This window comes from Podarcis pityusensis (genome assembly GCF_964106645.2).
Source record: "Podarcis pityusensis genome assembly, chromosome: 2".
Lineage (NCBI taxonomy): Eukaryota > Metazoa > Chordata > Lepidosauria > Squamata > Lacertidae > Podarcis > Podarcis pityusensis.
The window spans coordinates 124228140-124250983 of NC_138029.1; the positions used below are offsets into that span (position 1 = coordinate 124228140).

The 22844-nt window shown below is 46.2% G+C and overlaps 1 protein-coding gene and 1 long non-coding RNA gene across 2 annotated transcripts in view; one reads left to right on the plus strand and one right to left on the minus strand.

Moving 5' to 3' along the window:
* Window positions 1–1577: 1577 nt before the first annotated feature.
* On the plus strand, window positions 1578–10112 carry LOC308469721 (uncharacterized protein). The gene is made up of 4 exons (XM_080992592.1): window positions 1578–1703; window positions 3025–3584; window positions 5896–6031; window positions 8842–10112. The coding sequence occupies exons 2-4, from the start codon at window positions 3090–3092 to the stop codon at window positions 9759–9761; spliced, it is 1551 nt and encodes a 516-aa protein (XP_080848718.1). The 5' UTR covers window positions 1578–1703; window positions 3025–3089; the 3' UTR covers window positions 9762–10112.
* LOC308470280 overlaps window positions 1888–22844 on the minus strand; it is a 267788-nt gene continuing 246831 nt past the window's right edge. The window contains exon 2 of the long non-coding RNA XR_013982334.1: window positions 1888–2950. This is a non-coding gene — a long non-coding RNA (uncharacterized lncRNA). The remainder of the gene's footprint in view (window positions 2951–22844) is intronic.

Below are 22844 nucleotides of genomic sequence, written 5' to 3' on the forward strand. Positions count from 1 at the left end.
CGAGGGAGCCGGCGTACAGCTTCCGGGTCATGTGGCCAGCATGACTAAGCTGCTTCTGGCGAACCAGAGCAGTGCATGGAAACGCCGTTTACCTTCCCGCCTATTTATCTACTTGCACTGGTGTGCTTTCGAACTGCTAGGTTGGCAGGAGCAGGGACCGAGCAATGGGAGCTCACCACGTTGCGGGGATTCAAACCGCCAACCTTCTGATAGGCAAGCCCTATGTTCTGTGGTTTAACCCACCGCCCCACCCACCAGCTTAGTAGGAGTCAAATACCACTGGTACATCATTTTCATATAATTCTCTTTCAAAGTACAACAGGACGTGAATTTCAGGTCTGTTTTCCATAACCTTTCCCAATCTGCCACCTGGACGTTATGTCCCAAATCTGTTGCCCAGTGTTTCATTACCAATTTGACCTGTTCCCCTTTAAAAATTGGGAGTTTTGATCGCAGAGGAGGCCCGGGCCTTTGGGGCCCTGCTTCCTGATTGGTTCGCTCTCCCCTCAGCGCTCCATCTTGTTGGCTCTCTCCCATGCCTGTCTCATTAGACCAGCTTTTCCTGCTGTTTCATCTCCCAATACAGAACCAGGGCGCCACAATTGCCATTCCCTCAATAAAATAAAACGGACATTTTCACCAACCGTACACCCAAAACAGCTCCAGAGCACCCATTTTTCTTTTGCTGAATAATAATAATAATAATAATAATAATAATATTTGGCTCGGTTTCCCCAGCCACTCTGAGCAACTTCCGACAAATATAAAAGCATAATAAAACACCAAACATTAAAAACCTCTCTGCTTTCAGATGTCTTCTAAAAATTGTGTCGTTTTTATCTCCTTGTCACCTGGTGGGAGGGCTTTCCACAGGGAGGGCACCACCACCAAGAAGGCCCTGTCCCTGGTTCCCTGTAACTTCGCTTCTTGCAGTGAGAACCAGCAAAAAACCTCAGTGTCTGGGGTTGAGCAATGTGGGTGGAGACGATCCTTCAGGTATACTGGGCCAAGGTTGTTTAGGGCAGTGTTTCCCAACCTTGTGCCTCCAGCTGTTTTTGAACTACAACTCCCATCATCCCTGACTAGCAAGACCAGTGGCAAGGGATGATGGGAATTGTAGTCCAAAAACAGCTGGAGGCACAAGGTTGGGAAACACTGGCTTAGGGCTTTAAAGGTCAGCACCAACACTTTGATTTGTGCTCGGAAACGTACTGGGAGCCAATGTAGGTCTTTTAAGACCGGTGTTATGTGGTCTTGGCGGCCGCTCCCAGTCAGCAGTCTAGCTGCCGCATTCTGGATTAGTTGTAGTTTCTGAGTCACCTTCAAAGGTAGCCCCACATAGAGCACATTGCAGTAGTCCAAGCGGGAGATAACCAGAGCATACACCAGTTTGGCGAGACAGCCTGCAGGCAGGTAGGGTCTCAGTTGGCATACCAGGTGGAGCCAGAAGACCCTTGGAGCTGGACTGCTGGCACGCTTCTGGTTGCAGGATACAGGCTTAGATGGATATCAGGTGTGATCCAGCACCTGGGGAAGCTGCTCTCATAAACAACGTCCTCCTTGTTTTCACAGGCTCACCAGGAAAGCCTCGGCTGCAGAGGGTGCTAGTTGCTGTGAAGTTGCAGAAGCCTTTTGTGGTCGGGATCTCTGAGCACCGGTGCGGAGCGATCCGGCGGACTCTCATCTGTGAGACCAGAGCAACAGTTGAGTGGGGAGGCTGTAGGATCTTTCCCTGCCCCGCTGCCTTCCACTGTCACGGGGGCAGGAGATGGAGGGAGGTTGATGGTGGGTGGGATGAAAGAGGACCAGGTCAATGTCTGGAGGTCAATGTCTGGTAAAGGGGTTCTGCTTAGAGATTCCAGCTTTGCATGCGTGAGCCAGTCTTCATTTTTCTGTGCCGGGAGCGAGGATGGCATCCATAGCTCAGTTGGCAGAGCATGTGGTTTGTATGCAGAAAAGCCCCTCCCTAGGATCACTCGCCGAAGCGTCCCATTAAATGGGTGCCATTTAGCAGAGCTGGAAGAATCCAGTTGGAGGAGAGGTTTTTCCTGGCCTGTTGTGGGTTAAACCACAGAGCCTAGGACTTGCCGATCAGAAGGTCGGTGGTTCGAATCCCCACAACGGGGTGAGCTCCCGTCACTCGGTCCCTGCTTCTGCCAACCTAGCAGTTCGAAAGCACGTCAAAGTGTTATAGATAAATAGGTACCGCTCCGGCAAGAAGGTAAATGGCATTTCTATGCGCTGCTCTGGTTTGCCAGAAGCGGCTTAGTCATGCTGGCCACATGACCCGGAAGCTGTACGCCGGCTCCCTCGGCCAATAAAGCGAGATGAGCGCCGCAACCACAGAGTCGGCCACGACTGGACCTAATGGTCAGGAGTCCCCTTTACCTTTATAGGCGAAGGGGCAATGAACATGGTACATCCCATCAAGTCACTTTGGAAGTGGGTGTAGGATCTAAAGACTCCTGCTTGCAAAGCCTTGGCTGAGAGAAAAGCAAGCAGAAAACTTAATTTGCACCCACCGGTCTCACACATTTGTTTTTATTATTAATATTGATTAAATTTGTATACGGCCCTCCATCCGTAAATCTCAGGGTGGTTCGCAACATAAAAATACAATATAAAAAACCAGCGGAAGCAACATTTATATATTTATTTCCTAGTATTTACACATTGCTTCATTGAAAGGAAAAAAAGTTTTTAGGGGCTAACCAGGTTGGGATAGCTGGGATAGCAGGCTTGTTGGGTTTTGAATGTCTTATGTAGATTTTTCAATTTTGTTCTGTATGGGACAATGACAATAAATATTATCGTATCATATAAAAAAAAGCCTTGAGGAGAATAAACCAGTAAAATTATCAATAAATAACAATACATACCAATAACACTAAAACTAAAAGCGGTTAAAAACAAACTTTTGTAAAGCTTTCAAAAAGAATTAAACGAGAAACTAAGAACAGATTAAAATACATATCCGCATCCTGTGGCTCTTTGGGTCTCTCTCTTCTTTTTCCTTTCCTTCAGAGAGAGAGGCATCAATTGAATCGCTAGGAAACTCGTTGCCCTTGTGAGACAGAGAAGGAGCAAGAATGAAAGTGAAGCTGGAGCAAGGAAGTCCTTTGGGGTCATACGGGGCTCCCCTTGAGCACGAAGGAAAGTTTAGCGTGCAGAGCCAAGCGAGCGACGAATCTGGGAAAGGGGCAGGAAGAGACCCTCACGCCTTGGAGGCCAGGGGCAGCGGGGAATTCTGGGTAGGAAGCGTGCAGGAGATCCTGGCCGGGGACACAATCCGCTCAAAGGGACCATACCAGCGGTTCAAGCATTTCTGCTACCAGGAGGCCGAGGGGCCCCGCGAGGTCTGCAGCCAGCTCCACGACCTTTGCCGCCAGTGGCTGAAGCCGGAAAGGAACACAAAGGCCCAGATGCTGGACCTGGTGATCTTGGAGCAGTTCCTGGCTGTCCTCCCCCCAGAGATGGAGAACTGGGTCAGGGAGTGCGGAGCCGAGACCAGTTCGCAGGCGGTGGCCCTGGCCGAAGGCTTCCTCCTGAGCCAGGCGGAGGGGAAGAAGCAGGAGGAGGAACAGGTGAGTATATCATCCTGATCTCAGAGTTGAAAGTGCTTGCTTCGCTCGCCAGCCCTCCTGATTCCCCCTTTCCAAACCTTTAAACCATTTAACCTTTAAAGCCCTATACGGCCTAGGACCTTTGTACCTACGGGACCGCCTCTCCTGGTATGTCCCATGGAGGACCTTACGGTCTTCAAATAAAAGCATCTTGGAGGTCCCGGGCCACAGGGAGGTTAGGCTGGCCTCAACCAGAGCCGGAGCTTTTTCGGCCGTGGCCCCGATTTGGTGGAACGCTCTGTCACAAGAGACTAGGGCCCTGCGGGACTTGATATCTTTCTGCAGGGCCTGCAAGACAGAGCTGTTCCACCAGGCCTTTGGCCAAGGCACAGTTTGACCCCCTCCTTTTGTAATCATCATAGCACTCTAGCCCAATGGTTGCCATTAATTTGATCCTGAACTGATTTTAGAATGAATTGATTTTAGAATGTATTTCAATTAATTGATTGTGATTTTATGTAAACTGTGTTATTTTTACCGTTGTTAGCTGCTCTGAGCCCGGCTGCGGCTGGGCAGGGCGGGATATAAATAAATATATTATTATTATTATTATTATTATTATTATTATTACTACTGCTACTATCATGCACAAACCTCAGTAATGCCCAGGGCCGGATTACCAAATTGGCAGAGTTGGCACCGGCCTATGGGTCCCACGACTCCCTTGACTCAGAAACCTACATCATTGGGGGGGGGGGGGAGCAAGATTTTTACTGCCTAGGGGCCTTCAAAGGGTTTAATCCGGCATTGCCAGACATCATCGTCATGGTTTCCCCAGCCACTCTGGGCAGCTCCCAACGGAATATTTAAAACACGATAAAACATCAAACATTAAAAACTAAACATCCCCACTCCCACCGATCTCTTCACTCACCAACACCTCCCTCCCTCTCCCTCCCCCCCATAAAATTGTTTTATTTTCGTTTCTCCATTTCAACAATTTTTATTGGTGGTTCCCAACCTTATCGCCCCCGCCACCATACACATTTTAGTTCTATAATCGCACGCCCAGTGCGCCCCACCCTATAAAAAGCTTTATTTAGTGTAGTGGTTTGCACAGCCTGCCAGGGAAGATAGTAACACGATAAAATAAAAGGGCAATAAAATTCAAAGCAATTCAAACCCTCTGCAATGGCAGAGCTGCCATATTTTTCCGTGTATTACACACACCCGTATATACGTCGCCCCCTATTTTGGGGAACTCCAAATTCAGAGTTGTCGAGCTTTTAGGGGGAGAAGTTGTTGAGCTTTTTAATACGGGAAAATCACTCAACGCTGCGTCAATAAATACACCTGTCCCCACACCAGCAGAAGCAGCCAGTCGCCAGCACTACAGCCAATCAACATGAGCCCTTCCCGCAGCCAACAATAACACGCCCTATAGCCTCTGAGAATCTCTGGCTCGCGGCAGTAATCAGTCCCACGTCCCCACTTTGCACTATCTGTGTATAAGATGCCCCCCAATTTTTCAGATTATTATTATTATTATTTTCAAAAGTCCTAGTCTTACACAGTCATACCTTGGGTTACAGATGCTTCAGGTTGCGCGTTTTCAGGCTACGTACGCGCTGAAACCCAGAAGTACCGGAACAGGTTACTTCCGGGTCTTGGTGCATGCGCAGAAGCGCCAAATCACGTGCCGAGATGCGGCGCTGCAGGTTGCAAATGCTGCGGGTTGTGAATTTGCCTCCCGCACGGATCACATTCGCAACTCGAGCATCCACTGTATATGGAAAAGTATGGTACAGTGGACCCTTGGGTTACGTACTGCTCTGGATACGTAATCTTCCAGTTGCGAAAGCGGCAAACCTGGAAGTGTATTCTTTCAGGTTTTGCTACATGTGCGGAAGCGATCTGATGTGCCGCGCGTGCGCTCAGAAGCGGTGCCTCTGGTTATGGATTTGACGCACCAGACCACAAGACACACCTAGTTTTTGGAGGAGGAAAACAAGAAAAAAATATTCTGAATCTCAGAAGCCAGAACAGCAAGAGGGATCGCTGCGCAGTGAAAGCAGCGATCCCTCTTGCTGTTCTGACTTCTGAGATAGCTGCGCAGCCTGCATTCGCTCCATAAGATGCACACACATTTCCCCTTACTTTTTAGGAGGGAAAAAGTGAGTCTTATCGAGCAAAAAATACGGTAAATTTGTAACCAGTAGGTCCACTGTGTTTCCAATCACTGTGGGCAATGCACTGGAGGAGTAGAGGAGTAAAAAGTTTCACACTCTTCTTGGGCTCGCATGTTAATAGGGAATTTTTCTTCCTCCACAAGGTTCCTGTGTCCTTTGAAGAGGTCCCTGTGCCATTCACCAAGGAAGAAGAGGAAGAATGGGCACTGCTGGACCCAGGCCAAAACACCCTGCCCAGGGAAGTCTTGGTGGAGGACTTTGGGAATCTAGCCTCGCTAGGTAAGTTTTTGTTCTGAGTTGTTAATATGATTTCCTTCTCTTATATATTTGTTGTTTAGTTGTTTAGTCGTGTCCGACTCTTCGTGACCCCATAGACCAGAGCACGCCAGGCCCTCCTATCTTCCACTGCCTCCCGCAGTTTGGTCAAACTCATGCTGGTAGCTTCGAGAACACTGTCCAACCATCTCATCCTCTGTCGTCCCCTTCTCCTTGTGCCCTCCATCTTTCCCAAAATCAGGGTCTTTTCCAGGGAGTCTTCTCTTCTCAGAAGGTGGCCAAAGTATTGGAGCCTCAGCTTCAGGTTCTGTCCTTCCAGTGAGCACTCAGGGCTGATTTCCTTAAGAATGGAGAGGTTTGATCTTCTTGCAGTCCATGGGACTCTCAAGAGTCTCCTCCAGCACCATAGTTCAAAAGCCTCAATTCTTCAGCGATCAGCCTTCTTTATGGTCCAGCTCTCACTTCTCTTGTATATATATGCATATATATATTTTAAAAAGTTTTTATATTTTACATTTTAGAATATTCATTTAAACAACCTGAAATCAATGACTTCCCTTCTCTTTCTGTGGTTCAATTTACATACCATAAATCCTTGCATATTTTACAAAAGCTAAACCATTCAGTATTCCATTATTATTTCCATCAAAGCTTGTCTACACTGTTGAATTTACCTTAATGCTGCCAGCATTTTGAAGTGTACACAATTTCCCCCATATATCCAATAAACATTTTCCAATCTTCTTTAAACCTATGTTCTTCTTGTTCTCTTATTCTATATGTTAAATCTGCAAGCTGCACACATTCCATCAATTTGCCATTCTTCTTTAGTTAGGACTTCACTCGTTTTCCATTTTTGGGCCAAAAGAAATAGTCTTTTGTGACACCTGGGAATTTCTGTCTGAGTTATCCCCAACAGAAAGGACTCTTGCTCTCTATTGCAAGTGAAGATTTCACCGGGGAGGTCTGTGGCCTTGCCGGAGGGTGGCAGGGGGCTGCTATTGAGCCTCTGTGGACCTGCTCCGTTATCTTCTGGCCTGTCAGGATTTTGGAGTGTCCTCACAAGTAGGAAAAATCTGTACTTGGTGGTCCTCAGTCAGAGCTGAATGTTCCCAATGAGTAGGTGGCTTTCAGGTTGGGGTTTTCATTCCTTGTGCTGAGATGTTACTGACGGGCCACCCATGGGTTCCAGGATGTAAGGAGAGCCATCATGGATCAGGCCAATGGCCCATCTATTCCAGCATCCTGTTCTTGCAGTGGCCAAGCATATACCTGTGGGAAACCCACAAGCAAGATTTGAGGAGAAGGTTGCGCTCCTGTCATTTCCAGCAACTAGTATTCAGAAGCCTAGGGATGCGGGTGGCACTGTCGTCTAAACCACTGAGCCTCTTGGGCTTGCTGATCGGAAGGTTGGCGGTTCGAATCCCCACGATGGGGTGAGCTCCTGTTGCTCTGTCCTAACTTCTGCCAACCTAGCAGTTCAAAAGCATGCCAGTGCAAGTAGATAAATAGGTATCACTGTGGTGGGAAGGTAAACGGCGTTTCCGTGTGCTCTGGCACTTGTCACGATCCTCCGTGCACCAGTAGTGGTTAAGTCATGCTGACCACATGACCCGGAAAACTGTCTGTGGACAAATGCCGGCTCCCTTGACCTGAAAGCGAGATGAGCGCTGCACCCCGTGGTCGCCTTTGACTGGACTTAACCATCCAGGGGTCCTTTACCTTTACCCAGAAGCATTGCTGCGGAGGCAGAGCATATTATTTTATTATTATTATTGTTGTTATTATTATTGCCACAAATTATTAAATTATATACAGTCCTTCATCAAGAGACTGATTTGGAGATGGTATTTAACACCAGTTAGATCAAATCAAATAAACAAGGAATATTCGGAGTTATTTTGGAAGGGATGCCAGGAAACAGGGAATTATGTTCACATGTGGTGGGGTGTAAATATGAACAATTCTTTTTGGCAAAGGGTGTTTAAGGAGATAACAGAAATCACTGGGTTAAAGCTGACCGAAAGGCCAGAGGTAGTGTTATTATCAATTTATGATGGGGTGGAAGTTACGCAGGCTGTCAAGGCCTTGCTCACAAATTTATTGACAGTTGCACGAATTATGATAGCTAGGAAGTGGAAGGGGCAAGCGGAATATAAAATGGAAGAATGGTATAAAGAGGTGTGGGATTATCTATTAATGATAAATTGATGTGTGCCATTAAGTAAGACGGGGAATATGCAGGAGAAATAATTCTGAGGAGATATGGAGGGTGTGTGTTGAATTTGTACTGTTAAAATGGAAAGGGGTCAAACCATTGCAAGAGGTGTTGAAATTTTGGGAGGTTGGATGGAATGGTCTCAGTGGTGGAGTGCAGATTTTTATTCTTATTTATTTAGGATTATTACTTTGTCCAAAAAAAAGAGAGACCACAGGAAGGTTTACAACATAGGCCTTGAGGCTAGTAGTTTTCAGTAGCCCTATCCTCAATAAATTTGTCTAATTCTCCTTTCAAGCCAACCAAGTTGATGGCCATCACTGTAACAGTTGCATTCCAAAGGATTCCAGCAGGAAAACACTTGCAAGATTTTGAGTGCCATTTCCCTTATGGAAACAGAAACCAATTTGAATGGGAATTTTGTCCACATTGCTGCCCAGTCTTCCTCATCTTTTTTTCCAACCTAGCGGGTCTTCCGAAGCCTTTGGCAGGGCCAAGGAAGTAGAACCACACATGTATTAATTTGTCACACCACTGGGTTGGACTCAAAGGTTCCTTCTTGCCTGTTTACTTGACTCTCTTTCTGTTCCAACAGGTGGCGGATGGCCCAGTAAGAACAACAACAACAGACCCTGTGAGAGAAGCAAGCTTCAAGAAATGGAAGAGAACTTCAGAAATCCTGAGGGATCAACAGAACAGGAGGAAAACCAGATGGAGAAGTGGCTGGATGAACCTGCCGCTTCCCAGGGTGAAAACTTTCGTGAAATCGTGGTTCAGCCAGAAAAATCAAGAGGAACAAGAAGAAATGCCTGCCCGGCGCTGGTGAAGAATGCCGGTCACAAATCCGACGTCAACGGCCACTGGAAAGTTCACACGGAAGAGAAGCCGTACAAATGCATGGAGTGTGGAAAGAACTTCAGCCAGAGCACTCTCCTTAGGTTGCATCAGAGAATCCACACGGGAGACAAGCCCTACAGCTGCTCCGAGTGCGGCAAGAGATTTTACGACAGATCTCACCTCAACAGCCACAAAAGAACCCACACCGGGGAGAAGCCGTATAAGTGCTTGGAGTGCGGGAAGAACTTCAGCCACAAGGTGAACCTTACCTCCCACCAGAGGATCCACACAGGAGAGAAACCTTACAACTGCTCGGACTGCGGGAAGAGCTTTTGCGACAAGCAGAACCTTATCAGACACCAAAGAATCCACACGGGAGAGAAGCCGTACAAATGTATGGAGTGTGGGCAGAACTTCAGGCAGAGGGCGACCCTCACCTCTCACCAGAGAGTCCACACCGGGGAGAGACCCTACCAGTGCTTGGATTGCGGAAAGTGCTTCTTCAGAAAAGCGGAACTGAACCGACACCAGAGGATTCACAGGGGAGAAGAAAGGCCCGTCATCTCTTGGAGCGTCGAAATGGCATCAGACGGGGTGTCGATTTTATGTCCCATCAGAGAACTGGCACAGGAAAACCAGCCGATAACTCCCGTGATTAAACAAGAACAGTATTGCTAAAATAAGAGTCAGAATACTTTGCATGAGAGACACACACACAAACACACACTTTCCCCCCTGCCCCAATAAATGTTTGGGAGTGTAGAAAGAGCTTCAGCTAGAGCAGAACATATAATGTACAGTATGCATACTCTGTGAGGAAACAAACTTTTAACGCAGATCATACCTGAGGCTGATGGACCAGGCTCCCTTCACGAGCAAAGAGTTGGCGCCCTGTTCTTCGGCTTCCGATGTGTAAATCTCTCATGTGCCTTACTGAGTCCTGTCATCACTTGCGAAAGCTGACTAGTCAGCCTGCTTCCTTTGTGCCTATTTTTCCTATTAAAATATACACATTTGACGCAAAAACAACTCCTGTCCATTGAACTGTAGTTCCTTCTTGGAGCTATGCATATTAAGACACATTTCGCTAACTGAGAGTTGTCGTTCTTTTTGTAACTGGAATGGTGGACTTAAATGATCCTAGAATTATCCCAGTGTAGAAACAGTGGTACCTCGGGTTACAGATGCTTCAGGTTGTTGTTGTTGTTTTGTTGTTTAGTTGTGTCCAACTCTCGTGACCCCATGGACCAGAGCACGCCAGGCACTCCTGCCTTCCACTGCATCCCGCAGTTTGGTCGGACTCATGTTTGTAGTTTCAAGAACACTGTCCAACCATCTCGTCCTCTGTCGTCCCCTTCTCCTTGTGCCCTCCATCTTTCCCAACATCAGGGTCTTTCCAGGGAGTCTTGTCTTCTCATGAGGTGGCCAAAGTATTGGAGCCTCTGCTTCAGGATCTGTCCTTCCAGTGAGCACTCAGGGCTGATTTCCTTAAGAATGGATAGGTTTGATCTTCTTGCAGTCCATGGGACTCTCAAGAGTCTCCTCCAGCACCATAATTCAAAAGCATCAATTCTTCAGTGATCAGCCTTCTTTATGGTCCAGCTCTCACTTCCATACATCACTTCAGGTTACAGACTCTGCTAACCCAGAAATAGTTCCTCGGGTTAAGAACTTTGCTTCAGGATGAGAACAGAAATCGTGCAGCGGTGGTGCGGCAGCAGCGGGAGGCCCCATTAGCTAAAGTGGTACTTCAGGTTAAGAACAGTTTCAGGTTGAGAACGGACCTCCAAAACGAATTAAGTTCTTAACCCGAGGTACCACTGTACGTTGAGGTTCCAGTTCCCAGATCCTGGTTTGCTGGCTAAGGGTGTGTAGAGATGAAGAAGGGGCTCCCGGCAGTGTGAATGCTGTTCTGGAAGTCCCCAATTTAACGCCTGCTTCCTGCTGCATAGCAGCAAAGCCAGTACTGGAATATGCTACAGACATCGACTAGCAAAGGGATGGACTTTTCTGCCTGCAACCTACAAAAGAGTGAGGCTCACTACGTACGTCTGTCGGGTGGGGAATCACAAACCTGTGGGCCGAATGCGATCCACTGGGTCAGTGGTTCTCAACCTGTGGGTCCCCAGATGTTGTTGGACTACAACTCCCATCATCCATGAGCTCTGACCTTGCTAGCTAGGGATGATGGGAGTTGTAGTCCAACAACATCTGGGGACCCACAGGTTGAGAACCGCTGCACTGGGTGTCTCTATCTGGCCCCTAGGGCTCACACCCCTTGCCGGCTCTGCTTTGCACCCCCAAGTCAGTGGAGCCCTAATTATGTGTTGGATTTGGGCCAGAAAAAAGGAGAGGTAATAGTAATAATAATAATAATAATAATAATAATAATATATTATTTCTACCCTGCCCACCTGACTGGGTTTCCCCAGCCACTCTGGGCGGCTTCCAGCAAAAGATAAAATACATTAAAACTAACCTAAACAGGGCTGCCTTCAGATGTCTTCTAAATGTCATATAGTTGTTTATTTCTTTGACATCTGATGAGAGGGCGTTCCACAGGGCGGGCGCCACTACTGAGAAGGCCCTCTGCCTGGTTCCCTGTAACTTTGCTTCTTGCAGTGAGGGAACCGCTAGAAGGCCCTCGGCGCTGGACCTCAGTGTCCAGGTTGGACGATGGGGGTGGAGACGCTCCTTCAGGTATTATTATTTTATTAAAACCAGCTTTATATACCACTTAATCACCAGAGACTGCTAAGCCATTTACATAAATCAGTATAAAATATTAGTTTAAAAAATGTTGGTTGTCATCCATCTGTTTTGGGAGACAATCTAGGAGTGCGCCTTTGGGGTTGAGGTCAAGCTGTTGGAAGGTTGCAGCGCCTGCAGTGGCTATGGAGACCAACATGGGAGAGACATGTTTTGTTGCAGCCGGGGCAGAGGAAGGCGTCCGGTTCTGCTGCTGCAGACGCGCCATGACATTTCTTCTCTCTGTGCTCCTCCCAGCTATGTTCCTCTTCTGGTAACTGCTACGGATGCACAACTTGACTGCCTGTCTCCAAGCATTGCGGTCGTCTACAAGGGATTCCAACGTCGCGGGGCTGATTTTGCCTGCCTTCATGTCACATTTGCAGACATTTTGGTTAATGCAGAGTTGGTCTGCCAACGGGCCTGGTGCCTGAAGCCAGCTCCCCTGTAGAGCACAATCTTGGGGGTCCTGCCATCTTCCATTCTGTGGGCATGGCCAAGCCAGTGTTAATCAATTTAAAATATTGGTAATTTGAGAATACCATTAAAATCAAATGTTAATTACTGTACAAGTTAGTCTAAAATTTATCAAGATACAAATAAAATTGGGAGTTTTTTATTTAAAAAATTGAAATCATTTTTATTTGATTTTACAATACAAAATTATTAAAAAAATTCAAATACATACCTATATGCAGAGATTCCTCCGACTCTCAGGACTCCCTACCCTGGAGTCCCATTTTAAGCATTTAAAACCGCATCGTCTTCCAAAACTGTTATATCAACCCATATTTTCCATGGTGATTTTTACACTGCAAGTGAAAATCCTGCCAATACAGTGTTACCTCAGGTTACATACACTTCAGGTTACAGATGCTTCAGGTTACAGACTCCACTAACCCAGAAATAGTATCTCGGGTTAAGAACTTTGCTTCAGGATAAGAACAGAAATCGTGCTCTGGCGGCGCAGCAACAGGAGGAGGCCCCATTAGCTAAAGTGGTGCTTGAAGGACAGTTTCAGCTTAAGAATGGACCTCCAGCACAATTAAGTACTTAACCCAAGGTACTACTGTATTTCCTTCCATCTGCTTAACAGTGGTCTCTTAAATAACTTATAATTTTCCCCCATGATTTTGTAAAGTTTCTGTCTTCTTGGTTCCTGAGTTTTCCAGTCAACTTTGCCATTTTTGCACAGCTTGGTTTGCCATTCTTCTTTAGTAAGAACTTTGTCGTCTTTTCATCTCTGGGCTAGTAGCTTCTGGGCGGTTGTAGTTGCATACCGTACATAAAAAGTCTTTTTCTGGTCCTTTGGGATGTTGGTACCTGTAATTCCTAATAAAACGCTTCTGGTTTTTTAACAATAGTTATTTTAAACATTTTTTTCCATTTCATTGTATATCATCTCCCAGAAAGCTTTTACCACCTTAAAGGTCCACCACATACAATAAAAAGTAACTTTTTTTCTTTACATTTCCAGCAGGTATTTGTACTTGTCCTGTACATTTTTGCCAGCTTAAAGGTAAAGGGACCCCTGACTCTGGGGTTGCGGCGCTCGTCTTGCTTTACTGGCCGAGGGAGCCGGCGTACAGCTTCCGGGTCATGTGGCCAGCATGACTAAGCTGCTTCTGGCGAACCAGAGCAGTGCATGGAAACGCCGTTTACCTTCCCGCCTATTTATCTACTTGCACTGGTGTGCTTTCGAACTGCTAGGTTGGCAGGAGCAGGGACCGAGCAATGGGAGCTCACCACGTTGCGGGGATTCAAACCGCCAACCTTCTGATAGGCAAGCCCTATGTTCTGTGGTTTAACCCACCGCCCCACCCACCAGCTTAGTAGGAGTCAAATACCACTGGTACATCATTTTCATATAATTCTCTTTCAAAGTACAACAGGACGTGAATTTCAGGTCTGTTTTCCATAACCTTTCCCAATCTGCCACCTGGACGTTATGTCCCAAATCTGTTGCCCAGTGTTTCATTACCAATTTGACCTGTTCCCCTTTAAAAATTGGGAGTTTTGATCGCAAGTGCTCTATAAAAATATAAAAGGAAGCATTAGAATTATGGATAAAAAAATAGTTACAACCAGACATTCAAAATATTCAAGAGGTGATTGAAATGGGCAGTAGCTAAAAAATGAAACACGCTTGTATAGACTTGGAAACACCTTTTTAGGAGGTGCCAAAAAGAGCGCAGCAAAGATGTTTTTACTCTTTTACTCTCTTTCAAGCTAAGCAAATTGTTGCTGACTCTCTTGCAGACCCACACTATGCATCGAAGTGCATCTGACGCACATTTAAAACACATAACTCCCACCCCACCTAAAAGCTTTCTTCACCCCCTCAGTCCTGCTATGTAAAGCTGGCCAAAGGCATTGCCAGCCACTGAGGCCACTTGGCAAACCCTTGTATCGCCTGCCTTTCATAGGTTTCCTCTTCCTCCAGAAAAGGTTCCAGTTACAGATAGGTAGCCGTGTTGGTCTGCCATAGTCAAAACAAAACAAATTTCCTTCCAGTAGCACCTTAAAGACCAACTAAGTTATTTCTTGGTATGAGCTTTCGTGTGCATGCACACTTCTTCAGATACACTGAAACAGAAGTTGCCAGATCCTTCTATATAGTGAGAAAGTGGGGAGGGGTATTACTCAGAAGGGTGGTGGGAATGGGTGATTGGCAGATAGCTGTGATGAGCCTGTTGACGACTCTTAACGACTGCAATAGGTCTTACAGGAAAAAGCAAGGGGTGAGAAGGTGAAAAATGGCTTTGTCATGTATAATGAGATAAGAATCCAATGTCTTTGTTCAGACCAGGTTTCTCCATGGTTTTAAGTTTCGTAATGAGTTGCAATTCAGCAGCTTCTCTTTCCAGTCTATTTCTGAAATTCCTTTGTAGTAAAACAGCTACTTTGAGATCTTGTATAGAATGTCCTGGGAGATTGAAGTGTTCTCCTACTGGTTTCTCTGTCTTGTGATTCTTGATGTCAGATTTATGTCCGTTTATTCTTTGGCGTAAGGTTTGGCCTGTTTGTCCAATATAGAGAGCTGAAGGACACTGTTGGCATTTGATGGCATACACAATGTAGGAGAACACTTCAATCTCCCAGGACATTCTACCAAGAACTAACTTAGTTGGTCTTTAAGGTGCTACTGGAAGGAATTTTTTTTGTCCAGAAAAGGTGTGTGTGTTTGTGGGGTGGGTGGGTGTTAGTGCTGAACTCCATGTACTTTTGGGAAGAGGGTGTTCTCTCTCTCTCTCTCTCTCTCTCTCTCTCTCTCTCTCTCTCATACCACCTGGAATCTATTGTTTTAACCCTGAGATGACCTCTTCCCCGGAAGGTTTCCAAATTCCTTGATTTGGAAATGCAAGAGTGGGATGATATTATTTTCATCATCATCATCATCATCAATTTTATTTATACTTTTCAGATATATACATTTCACTGATTTTATATTCATTTTGACATTTTAAAACTTGACTTCCTTCCCCCTCTTCCTGCAGTCCCTTAAATTCATTTTTGATATCTTCTGCCTATCCAAATTCATTTAATTTGCTCATTTAATTGTCTGCTTTAAATATATACTCCTATGAAACTGCAGGTTATTACAACAATCCTGCTAATGTTTTTATCTGTTTACAATTTATCTGTAAATATTCAATAAACCATTTCCATTCTTTTATAAAAAGGTTGTTATCTTGATTTCTTATTCTTCTGGTAAGTTTCGTCATTTCTGCATATTCCATAAGTTTTTGTATCCATGCCTCCTTTGCTGGGACTTCTGCTTCTTTCCATTTTTGGGCTAGTAACATTCTTGCCACTGTTCTCACATACGGGAATAAATTACATTTTAGGTAGTTCTATCCCTATAATTTCCAGAAGAAAGGTTTCTGGTTTTTGTGGGGTTTTTTGGTGGTTTTTTTTTTTACCAACGTTATTTTAAACATCCTTTTCATTTCATTATACAGTCATACCTCGGGTTGAATATGCTTCATGTTGAGCACGTTCGAGTTGCGCTCCGCGGCAACCTGGAAGTAATGGAGTGCGTTACTTCCGGGTTTTGCCGCTTGCGCAGACGCTCAAAATGACGTCATGCGCAGAAGCGGCAAAAAGGGACGTGCGTGTGCTCAAACGTGCCGTCGCTAGTTATGTTTGCTTCTGGATGTGAACGGGGCTCCGGAACGGATCCCATTCGCATCCCGAGGTACCACTGTATATCATTTCCTTTTCTTTCTTTTTTTGCCAACATCGCAGCCATTTTTATTGCAAATGTTTTGGATTTAAACAGTTTTCTTTATTTAGGTATCCAGAAGACATGAGACAACATATTCCTCTGGTCATTCGTATGTTGCCCAGTCCTCAGCTCTATCTATGGTTCTGAAGCTCTCATTTTTCCTCTTATCTGTTCTGCGTGTGCTTGGTTCCTGGCTCTGTTTTCTTGATACTCTTTCTTTAAGCATCGCCAGCGCCTCATTTCTCTGTCAAAACCATTGCACCGACCAAAATATCTCATGATGGAGTGCTCTTTGTGGCAATAAATGTCAAGGCAATAAACAACTATTTTACTTTTAAAAATCAACTGAAGGCTTTTTAGGGAAGTTTTAAATATCTGACGCTGTGGTGTTTTTAATATTCGGTTGGAAGCCACTCAGAGTGGCTGGGGAAACCCAGCCAGACGGGTGGGGTATAAATAAATAAATAAAAAATAATAATAATTACTGGTTGAATAGACGGATAATAAGGCTGCATTCTTCCCTGCGCAGATGAAGAGATAGCTCTGGGTGCATCGCAAATTAAGGAGAGCTCATGAGTAAAATCTGAAGTCTTCCACCTGGGAAATCCGACTTGTGCACCTGCTTTTTCCAGTCAATTCACAACTAAGTTCTGCAAAACTCCCAGCACGCCTGGAACAGACGGGAATTCAAAGAAAGGGCAAAACCCGGATGTAAGCTTCGTTCAGACCCGGAAGTTGTTCTTCTTTGACCGCTTCCGTCACACGGAAACCCCGCCTCTTCTGCTGCCGCTGATGGCGCACAACTTAACGCAGGCGCAATCGGAACAGGAGACGAGGAGCGCCAGAGGGCTTCTGTTGACTATCGCTGTTCGCGCTCTGCGCAGGCGCCAACGCGGCGCGCGGCACGGCTAGGGCGGTGATTGGCTTTGGCGCACGAGAAGGCGGCAGCTGATTGGCTGGTTCAAAGCTGAGGGGACCGTTTGGCGGGCGGCGGTAGTTAGTCGTGAGGGGTTTGTTAAGCCGAAGAAGCAGATGGCAAAGAGGCGGCGGCTAAACGCCGGAGGTGGGAAGGACGGAGCCGAGTAAGTTCGTCTTGAGGGTGGGGGAGCGACGCTGAGGTAACGGGGCTGCCCCTTTCCTTCAGAAGAAAGCGAGCCGGGGAAACAGTACGTTGTAAATCAGTTATTTTCATCCGGCTCTTCCTCCGAGGTGCTCAGAACGGCCCATAATATAGTGGGATCCCCATCTCGTCCTGGCGACAACCCTGTGAGGTGGGTTAGGGCCGGGCGAGCTTCGTGGCCGAGAGCGTTTGAACCAGAGTAATGGCCTTTGGGCCTGGGGTGCCGGATGACGTCATTATATATAATTTCCCAGTAAACCTTAAGCTTACTACAAGACCACCACATATGATAAAAAAAATCTCTTTACATTTCGAGATTTTCTGGCTGATAACGATAATCTTTATTTATCATTGTCCCATACATGACAACGAAATTGAAAAACAAACAAACACCAGATATTCAGAAACCAACAAGGCTGCTATCCCAGCCTGGTTAGCCCCCTAAAAATTCTGATACCCCATAATTAAATACAATATACTCCCATAGAGACTACAGTGGTACCTCAGGTTACATACGCTTCAGGTTACAGACTCCGCTAACCCAGAAATAGTACCTCAGGTTAAGAACTTTGCTTCAGGATGAGAACAGAAATCATGCTCTGGCAGCACAGCAGCAGCAGGAGGCCCCATTAGCTAAAGTGGTTCTTCAGGTTAAGAACAGTTTCAGGTTAAGAACAGACCTCCAGAACGAATTAAGTACTTAACCCGAGGTACCGCTGTACCTTAAAAAGGTATAGAAACCCCTGACCATTAGGTCCAGTCGTGGCCGACTCTGGGGTTGTGGTGCTCATCTTGCTTTATTGGCCAAGGGAGCTGGCGTACAGCTTCTGGGTCATGTGGCCAGCATGACTAAGCCGCTTCTGGCGAACCAGAGCAGTGCACAGAAACGCCGTTTACCTTCCCGCCGGAACAGTACCTATTTATCTACTTGCACTTTGATGTGCTTTCGAACTTCTAGGTTGGCAGGAGCAGGGACCGAGCAACAGGAGTTCACCCCGTTGCAGTGATTCGAACCGCCAACCTTCTGATCGGCAAGTCCTAGGCTCTGTGGTTTAACCCACAGCACCGCCCATGTCCCTTAAACTGCGTTTAAAACCAAAATCTAATTTGAATAGAAACTGTTTCTCAGGCGGCTAGTCCTAGTCTTTACAACCCTGTACCTTCTTCCAGAAGGCAGACACTGAAAGAGATCATTTCCGGGTTGCGCACTATCCTGCACTATCTCTGCAGCTTTCTTATGGCACCTGGAAGCATAGATTTGATCCAAGGTGGGAAGAGTGCACCCAATTATTCTCTCCGCAGTCTTTACAACCCTGGACAGCATTGTTTTTTCCCTGACCGTGCAGCTCCCAAACCACACATACAGACCATAAGTTAATAACACTCTCAACAGTACAATGGTAAAATACCATCAACAGGTCCTTTGAGAGATTATTTTTCCGGAGGATTCTCAGAAGATATAACCTCTGCTGTGCTCTCTTCATCAGGTGTTTGCTGTTTTCTCCCCAGGTTAGGTCATGATATGACCGGTACCAACTCTATGCTGTTTTCAGCCTGTTGTAATCATATTTCTTTAGTCTCTTGATCTTTCGTTGTAACTTGGTTTATTAATAATTTTCTTCAGATGAAAAATTTGAAGGAAAGGAAGAAAAACACAGCACAGGAAACGGAATAAACGCAATTAACACCAGCACACCCGTCTTTTCCCTCTCTGCACATAGAATCGGGACGGACCCCTGAGGGTCATCCAGTCCAGCCCCTCCTCCCGCAATGCAGGAATCTCAGCTAAAGCATCCCTGACAGATGGCCATCCAACCTCTGCTTAAAATACTCCAAGGAAGGAGGGTCTGCCACCTCTGGAGGGAGACTGTTTTGGGGCATTGGTTTTGGGCATAAGTCCCTCTCAAGGGTTAAAGAAAGGGAGGCCAGATGCCTAGAGAAGCCTGGAAAGAGACACTTCTCTCCCCCTTTCTGCTCCCCCGCCCTGCCACACACACAGTCTTTCTCAAAAAATTCATATTGCAGTGTATGCGTTGACGCAAAGGAGCGGGGGTGTCTCCCTTCACGATCAGGTGGGTGCAATGGGAGGAGGGTCTGGATAGGGGGGAAAATGAGAGGTGGAATTTTTATTTATAGGGGTGGTTTGCATCACTTCTTGCAGACCTGCCTGTGCACCATGGCTCAGTGCTAAAGCGATGGTCATGGGGTTCACGCAAAGCATAGAATCCTAGAATCGTAAGAGTCGGAAGGGATCCCCACGGGTCCAACTCCCTCAGCTCAAACATTCAGGACAGATAGCAAAAAGTAGAAGCGGGGAGGGAGGTGCAGAGAGAGGGGAAAGCGGGGGGGCCAGGGGCACGCCAGCCCTGACACGCATAACAGACCACATGCATGCACACCATTTGAATGGCCATGCCCAGCAACGTGGGGGTGGTGGTTACACACACCCTCCATATCTTCTCCTCAAAATTATTCCTCCTGCGTATTCCCAGTGGGGTTGAGAGACTTCAGAGAAGTGTGACTGGCCCAAGGTCACCCAGCAGCTGCATGTGGAGGAGCGGAGATGCGAACCCTGTTCACCAGATTACGAGTCCACCGCTCTTAACCACTACACCACACTGGCTCTCTGAGGAAGCCATGACTACAGTGTCATAATGCCTGGAAGTTGGGCCTGTAGGAGGAGCCGGGACAGACATTTAAAACCAGAATGAAAATATTGCTTGTGTAAAAATATATTTAAGGTTTCGGGGCGGGTTCAGAAAGGGGATTGATAAGTGTCCATTAAAGAAAGGGGAGCAAGATCTGGGGATGGAATCACAACAGTTGATGCTGAAAACAGAGAAAATTGTTCATCCAAGGAGAAGCTGAAAAGCTGCATGAAAATGTTACAAGGCTGGAGCCCAGGTGCTAAGTTGGTGTTAAGAAAAGCAAAGCCACTCAGAGTTAACAGCACTTCTGAAAGCAGATGAAAAGGTGTATGTCGTAATAGACCCTTCAGAGGGTGAATCTCAGATGCTCAAACAACATCATGCTCAATCAGGGCACCAGGGAATGGACAAGACAGGCTCTCCGTACCCCTGGGGATATTTTATGCACAAAACTTTTAAGATAACAGTGCAAGAAATTAGCTCACCTTGCCATTATGCCTAATGCTTAGTTGATTGCTTTCACAGGCAATCACTGGCTGAATCCCTGGAGCTTTGGTAAGAATTAAGAATAATTATAAGGGAAAGAAGCATCACCTTGGCAACCTTCCAGTGGCGCTCGTGGCACAGGTGCAGAGCAGAAGAAAAACATGTTTATGGGATCTCACAGAAGTGTCTCCCTGGTGTCGACATGGCCATTAACGGACAAAGCACTTTCATAAAATTGGGGACCAATATATTATTTTACGATATATGTGAACGTGTTTGTGTTTGAACAAACACCATGGAATCATCTCAGAACAATTGTGAGTTCATTAAACTACTTCTAGGGGGTGCCATACACCCATGATTTCCCGTTCATGGCAACCCATGTCGGAAGTGCTGATTTTTTTGGTGAATTTCCTTAAAAAGCTCAAAAACATCAACCCCACCCCTGCAAAAATAGCTCAACAACTTTGCCAGCCCCCCAGCAACTGTTGTGTCCGGGTGTTCATTTTGAAAAATGGCAACCCTAGTTTTGGCAAAGCATGAGGCTCTTAATTTCAGGGTTGTGGGTTTGGCCCCCTGCAAGATTCCTCATGGCCCCTTCCAACTCTGGATTTCAATAAGTTTAGGGTTGGCGAGTGTTTTGAGACCAGGGGGCCACATTCTCTTCTGCATAACCTTCAGGGGGCCACATGTCAGTGTCAGATGCAAAAGTGGGTGGAACAATAATTGCACATCTTACCTATGCAAAGTAGCCTAGCTCTTCCTCAAGTGTTATCCTCTATCCATCAAGGCAAGCAGAGAGCATTATCAGAGCACCAGGACACATTTCAGCGGAGGGGAAGCATTCAGGAAGGACTCAAAACAGGGCTGGTGGCAGGATTGGCTAAGGAGGGGTGTGTGACCTACAGACAGCTCTGAGGGCCAGATGGGGAGGCTTGGAGGCCCTTTGGCCTGAGGCTCCACATCCGTGCTTTACTGAATCAGAACATGGAATAATCAAGATCAATATGGTCAGTGCTTTTTTTTCTTTAAAAATGTTTAGGAGTACTCTCAATTTTCCTATTCATATTGAAATACTGTCCCTCAATGAGGCCAAACTTTGAATTCACAAAATGTTTCTGTGTCCCCCCAGAAAAACACTGGATGTCGTATTGTCTGCTTTGACTCACAGGCAGGCCTGAAAAGAATTGAGTGTTCGTTCTGTAGATTTAAGAACAGTTTTATTTTCAGGTAGGTAGCCGTGTTGATCTGACGCAGTCAAAATAAATAAAAAAGTTTAAAAAAATTGTCCAGTAGCACTTTATTGACCAACTAAGTTTGTTCTGGGCTTTCGTGCGCATCCACACTTCTTCAGATACCAACAATTTTATTATTTATATAATTTGTTACATATCTAAATAATAAACAATATATATAATAGCACACACACACACACATATATATAATTTAATAATTCCAACTCTACAAATCTATGATTCTGTGATGGTTCTTAATTTTCTTTAGTGATAATTTTATCTTTTTTTTTTATCCACCGCTTTGAGATTGTTGTCACAATCTGGCGGCTATACATATCATGAAATAATGCCATAGTAATAAAAATGAATGAAAGGAAAACAGGAACAACCAGGTGGAAGAGAACATAAATAAATGCGTGCATGGGGGGAGGGAGGCTTCAACCCCCCAAATCAAAGTTGCCAGCTTGCATTCCCAATAGTGCAATGAACACCTGGGCACCCGCCTTTCCACTCCCACTTTGGCTTCTTTCCCTGTCTCCTGGGTGCTTTGTTGAAAAGCTCCTGGACAATAAGGGTTAAAGAAAGAGAATCCGATGTCTAGAGAGGACTGGGAAGAGATATTTCATGCCCCCAACCCACCCTTTCATGCCCCCAACCCACCCTTAACCCCCCCACCTCTGCCCATTCCCCATGGCTGCAAACGGCACAGTGTAGGAGGCGAGGTGCGTATTAACGCAAAGGGGAGGCTTCCCTCCCTTGCACAGTCAGGTGGGTGCCAAGTGGGGGAGGGTCCGGGTATAGGATTTGGAGGACCAGACCATGTCATTACCGAGGAGGCAGGTTTAGTCATTGTTTGAGGACTATCCCTGCCTCCAGGTCTGGTCCTGACCGGAAGGATACAGGAATCAGCAAGGGAAACCCACATGACCTGAAAGTTGCTGTGCAATGCCAGGTCAATGATGAATAAAACCACTGCCATCCACAACCTGATTGTGGATGGAGGATTTGACCTGGCATGTGTGACAGAGACCTGGTTGGATGAAGCAGATGGGCCTGTCCTTGCCTCTGCTTGCCCACCAGGTTCTCTTACGCACAGCAACCCAGGTCATGTGGGCGGGGGGGGGGGGTTGCAGGAAGTCATTAGTCTGCACCAGGCGTCCTATTGAGAAGACCCAGTTTTCTGAGTGCATGTTCTGGAAGTTGGGCAATACAGGCAGTACAGGATTCCTTTTGGTGTACCAACCTCCCCGCTGCACCAGGGATTCCCTGCCCGAGCTGCTTCAGGTCGTGGTGGAT